General features: G+C 33.4%; 1 protein-coding gene across 4 annotated transcripts in view; it reads right to left on the reverse strand.

The window, feature by feature from the left end:
• Window positions 1–6,058, reverse strand: part of SMARCAD1 (SWI/SNF-related, matrix-associated actin-dependent regulator of chromatin, subfamily a, containing DEAD/H box 1) — a 92,301-nt gene that overhangs the window by 46,403 nt on the left and 39,840 nt on the right. For all 4 annotated transcript variants that reach the window (XM_006762302.2, XM_006762300.2, XM_015562997.1 and 1 more), the window contains 3 exons: window positions 5,265–5,366; window positions 3,749–3,830; window positions 1,908–2,293 (listed from right to left, as the gene is read on the reverse strand). In XM_006762302.2, coding sequence (XP_006762365.1) covers window positions 1,908–2,293; window positions 3,749–3,830; window positions 5,265–5,366 — 570 coding nt within the window. The remainder of the gene's footprint in view (window positions 1–1,907; window positions 2,294–3,748; window positions 3,831–5,264; window positions 5,367–6,058) is intronic.

The following is a 6,058-nucleotide window of genomic DNA, read 5'->3' on the forward strand; positions in this document are numbered from 1 at the left end:
CTTTTTACAAATATTCGACTTTTCCTTAATAATTTTAAGATATTAAATTGCCCTACAACCAGTCATATTCAAAATTTTAAAGTAATTGAAAGTATAAACTTACAAGTTCTAAGCCAATTAAAACTCAAAGCTTATATATATACTGACTTGCTAATTTTAACTGTTCATTTTAAAAGCATTTTCATTTTCCTACTTTTTTCAGAAAAGCCCTGAATCACTGAATTCAAGTAGCAAATTTACTTTTTAAATATTACATAAAATAATCAACATTTACATGCATAGCTAGCAAAAAATAGTCTTTGTATTCAACTTTTAGAAAGGGGACAAAGTTTAAGTAGGTAACATGCAATCTCATGTTAAGACTAATTTAAACTATGCCAATTAATTAGTAGGGGAAATATGCTTTCTACATGTTAAGTTGCTGAATATTTTAAAAAGCATCTGGCACATATAACTGGTTTAATTTACTGTTATTATAAGATATTTGGGCAAGTAGTTACAGTGACTAAACACACTAGTGCGGATAACTGCATTCCTTATTAAATAAGTTAGAATCCCAACAAGCCTGAGCAACAGCAACCCTGCAATAACAGAGGAGACTATTAAAGATGAAAAGAAATTAAAAAAGGAAGAAAAGATGAACAAGAAAGCCCTTCAGCAAATACTTGAACAAATAAATCACTCAGGCAAAGCTGAACATGTTTGAAGGGCCTGCTTTGACAGATGTTTTCTGCAAGAGCAAAGGCTTCAGGCAAAACAAATGACTTTTTTTCTAAAGCTGAGAAATACTAGTCATTTTGTTTCTATATTTTTCATGTATTTTAATTTTTTAAAACATGCTTTTACAACCATTGTTTAGAAACCTTCCGATAACACCACTTCAAGACATTTGTCGAGGGAACTTATGCTCATGTAGGTTTGTCACAAGTATAAAATTAATCACAAAAGCAACTTCTCCCTAAGTTAGCGAATAAAAACTTCATAAACATTTATAAAGCATCAAGAGTCAGTTTATCTTCTAAAACTGTAAAAAATAATCCATATCGCTTTCACTGCAGGGCCTATATACAATTCATACTATAAAGTCCACATTCTCACAAAAGTTGAAGCAACATTTTAAAAAGACAGGAGTATGAGTAAGATTTGCTGATTGTTCACATTTATAAAACTCATAATACAAGTATTCTGACTAAAACTTGTTTATAGGAAATCAAATTCCAGAAAATGATCATGCAGAGTGTACTTACCTGTGCTTATGCCTTCCCTTCCCCTAACGCTTGAATTCTAGGCTTCCACACTTTTCTATCTTTCCAATTAAAAATGCTGCAGCCTGATATACTCCATAAAATGGCCGCGTTGTTTAACCAAGAAAAACATGTTAGAGCTGTCACTTTTAAAAGAAAAAGAAAATAAACAATTGTTTCTTTTGTGGAGAAGCATAAAACACCTAGGCTGGCATCTTGAATTATGGAGCTCCCCTGGATGTTGCTACTGCTCTTCACGTAGTTGCAGTAAAATTTCTGCCACATTCTTGCTTTCTGCATGGTGTATCAGCAGTAACAGATCAGAACAGGCTAGCAAACAACTCCTTTCTAAATGTAAGCTCTAATTTCTTCTTCTGCAGTGAAATGAACCAAGTTTCTATGCAAAAGAATGAGTGACAGTATGCCCAGCCAATCAGCTTGGGTTTTTTTTCAGGAAAATCACCCCTTAATTCATTCAAAATTAGGTCATATGACACTATTTGAAATACTATTGGCTTACAATGAAAGTAATGTTTGCCTCTACAGAGGATAAGGCCACCCATCTATGCTTCCCTGGGCTGAAGACACGTTGAGTATAAACGGTACTGTGAATTAAACACACACACACACACACACAGGGGGAGATAAAGAATGTAGCCTTACCAGAGCTTCCCAACTGTTAAAGGGCCGGAGTTCTGTTATCTTCTGAGCCTTTTTCTGAGAACACTGAGGAATCAAAGTAAGTTCAGCAACTGAAGCATCTTGAAGGAAGTGAAGAATTTTACCTTTATAGCCATCCTCCATCACTTCTTCACCACTACTATAGTCCTCATCTAGTGAACTACCTGCCTCAGAACCTGAATCATATTCAGAGTCTTCAGTAACTCTCTTTGGATTAAATACATTTTTTTTACGTTTCTTATTAAAACCATTTTGTGCTTTCATGGCATATTTCTGTTTTAGTTTTGCTTTAGCTATACTTTTAGGATAATTTTGACTTCTTGAAGAAACTTCTTTTCCATTTGGAAACTCACTTTGTGAAGCATATTCTGTGTACAAAGACAAAAATAACTAAATTACAATGATATAAATTAAATGATGTAACACTTCAAATAAGAAAAATATTTAAACATGTGTATCTTTCTTCTGAATACAAAATTCAACTATAAATTATAGTTAAATCTTGATACACACTAAAGAGAAATACCGAAGTACAATTTGAAGTTATTCATAAGTTAAAATAATTAGTTTCAAAAACAGGTGATAACTTCTTTTTCAAAGTGTATTAATTATAAATCCGCATTTTCTAACAAAGTTCCTGAAAATATAAATGGCAGCTTCATACCCACATGTCCCAGATGTTACTTTGCAGCCCATTCCTATGCCAACACTGATGGGTATAGCAATAACAAGGCTCACCCAAATTAAAACCTTCCATATTATAATTAATTTTTCCCTTACCACCTCTAAGTAGTCTAAGTTTATCATTACTTAATAAAAAAGTATTTATATTAAAAGGCACCACTGCTTTATCACTGATTAATAAATCATATTCCAGATTTCTAACATGCCTGTGATTGAAGGTACAATTTTAATGTACCAGTAAGAAAATATGTACCAATTAGTTTTTACACAAGACTTTATTATTTAGAATGTTTTTGTTTTACCTACTCAAAGAGCATTTAGACTTACACATTGATTATCATACGCCTTCATTCTTGTGCATATATTAAAAAAATAAGCAAGATAAATAGGGTAATTTCTTCACCTCATAACCTATCTCTTCTGAATCAATTTTCTGACTCAGAATTGGTGATATCAGTGGCTTTCTTTACTCCACACAATATCATTCTCTGTGCCAAGGAAAGCATTTGTAGTATTGCCATTCTTAAAAGAAATCATTTTCAAAACAAGAAAAACCTAAAGCCAATTATAAAGAGCTAGTATACTTAATTCTTGCTTAAGGATGTTAACTAAACATGAGTGATTCAACTCTGCCCCACTACTTCTCATACACTATTTGGTTCCTAAGGTTAGTGTTCCACCAGACTTTCTTCCATGCCAGTGATTCCCATCTTTTAAGTTTCTGATATTGGTACTTTTGACATTCATGCAAGTGCAGGCTAGGACTTCTACATTACAGTGACACCATCAATCATTAAGATCCATTCAGAGAGCTGTTAAAATGCAAAAAAATGTAGTGGGTTTTTGGGTTTTTTTGTATTCAATAAAACATGGTAGTTTACAAGTAGCCATAAATATCAAAGAAAGTTATCCAAACAGAAAAATATGTTTATTATTTCATTTTACACTATCATAAAGAATAGGCCAAAACATTTGGGAACTGGTCATTTACATTTTTTTCCCATTACTGTTTCTACTATCTTTTACAATCCCATTCTCTAATTACTAGATAATAGATTTACTATTTTCTTATTAATTAAAATATAGAATATAATGGGAGTATGTATTTTCTATAATAATAACACAGAATGGACAATTACCTTGATCTTCTGCAAACACTTTTAAAGATTCTAAGGCTTCTGTGTACATCCATTCATGTTCCTTGAGTACATCCCTTAGTTCCTAGATATAAGTTATTGATGTTTTTATTAAAAATCTAAAATTAGCAGCTCCTAGAAAACTTCTATGCTCTTTTAAAAATAAGAAAATCACCTGAAAACGTAATAGAATTCATCTGATTATTTCACACTTGTTTTCATGCTGCTTTACAAATGCTGTCTGTTTATATAATTTCACCTCCACAGAAATATAACAGTTGTCAAAGGAAAGGAAGTTTGACTTCTTTTGCATTTTTACTTTCCCAATGAAATGCTCTGAACATTAGAGGATTAAAAAGTGTTTGCTCAATTAAATTGCTATATATAGCCAGGCTTTTACAAACTGTAAATTTCAAAACATATAGTTCCAACATATGTAGAAAAGGAGTACAGCAATAAGATTTTGCATTCAGCTCATCAGAATTAACAGATGTACTACCTGTACATATGCCTGAATAAATCAAATGCAAGTATTCTAAGTGTTAAACAAATCATGCTTCCATATATGATCATGTGATTAAACTGTGGCCCTATTAGCACCAGCATGCTTGGTATGGGTCTTTTTAATGACTCAAAGTATTTTCACTATCTGGCAAATAGAACAAAGCTTACAGAATATTAGCACAATGAAATGCAGTATTACACTTTAAAATTCTTTTTATGTTGTTGTTAATCCTCACTTGAGGATATTTTTCATATTGCATTTCAGAGAGAGTGGAAGGGGGGGAGAGAAACATTGATGTGGGAGAGGCACATCCATTGGTTGGTTGCCTCCTGCACGAGGCCCAACCAGGGGTGGGGAGCGAACCAACAACCGAGGCATGTACCCTTGACCGGGAACAAACCCAAGACCCTGTGGTGTGAGGGCCGAGACTCTAACCACTGAATCACCCTGGCCAGGGCTACACTTTAAAATTTTTTATGAGAAATTAAAAAAAAATAGAACAGCCCTAACCGGTTTGGCTCAGTGGATTGAGCGTCGGCCTACGGTCTCAAGGGTCCCAGGTTCGATTCCAGTCAAGGGCATGTACCTTGGTTGCGGGCACAACCCCAGTTGGGAGTGTGCAGGAGGCAGCTGATCGATGTATCTCTCTCATCGATGTTTCTCTCTATCCCTCTCCCTTCCTCTCTGTAAAAAAATCAATTAAAAAAAATAGAACAGGAAAAAAAGCTGACTTGGGGTTATAGATTGCTTTCTAGATAATTTATATTTTATACATAAGTTCACAATTGTTACTATAACTATGTTTGTTATGATTATGGTTATAATGCTGATACTGTAGTTTGCAAATATGGTAAATAAACAATGTAAAGAATTAACAAGCCGTATAAAGATATTTTAAAGAAAAAATATTTAATTAGAAAAATATAAAACTCATCCAAAGCTTTTATATCTCAAATACTATTTTGTAATACAAATACTTAGTACATGCTGATTAAATTTCAGTACATTACTCACCTTTCTACCCAAATGGGGAAATTCCTTTTGCAATTTCAATACAATACTTTCCTGCTTTTCCCAAATATTGCTAGATTCTGCAGACTCATTTGATTCCTCTCCCTAATGAGGAGAAAAAGAGAACCAGTTTAAGAGATTATCAATAACCAGAGGCTAAAGACAAATTACATTTGTATTTTGACTTGATTTGGAAGTTATCACATTCAATCTGAAGAATCCAAAACTGTTTCATTTTGTTCACATGAAAATTGATAAATTTATGTGTTTAAGGATAAAAAATTATTGCTGGTTTAAGATCTCTGAAAGACTTTGATTGCATATCCAACAATTGACAACTCACACTTCATTCATACAGTCGTCAAAATGAGATAAATCTCCTAAAAAAGAAAAAACAAACAAAACAAAGCAATGAACTAGCATGTTTCTCAAATTAACCTGAAATAATTCAGGTATATTGAAGTCTCTCCAAGCCATTGGAAAAAAAAAAATCTCATCTGTGTTCAGTTTCATACTACAAATTTCAAATACTGAGAGAAAAAAAACATTTTTACTTCAGTCTTGATTCACAAAATGGCTTAAATATAAATTGCTCAGCCAGAACATAAAAGTGACACGATGGCCCTAGGTTTGGCCTAGTGATAGAGTATCGGCCTGCGGACCAAAGTGTCCCAGATTTGATTCCGGTCAAGTGTACATGCCAGGGTTGCAGGCTCAATCTCCAGTAGGGGGCATAGAGGAGGCAATGAGGAGAGGCAAACATCTCTCATCATTGATGTTTCTCTCTCTCTCTCTCT

Source organism: Myotis davidii, unplaced genomic scaffold, assembly GCF_000327345.1.
Source record: "Myotis davidii unplaced genomic scaffold, ASM32734v1 scaffold958, whole genome shotgun sequence".
In the NCBI taxonomy this organism is placed as follows: domain Eukaryota; kingdom Metazoa; phylum Chordata; class Mammalia; order Chiroptera; family Vespertilionidae; genus Myotis; species Myotis davidii.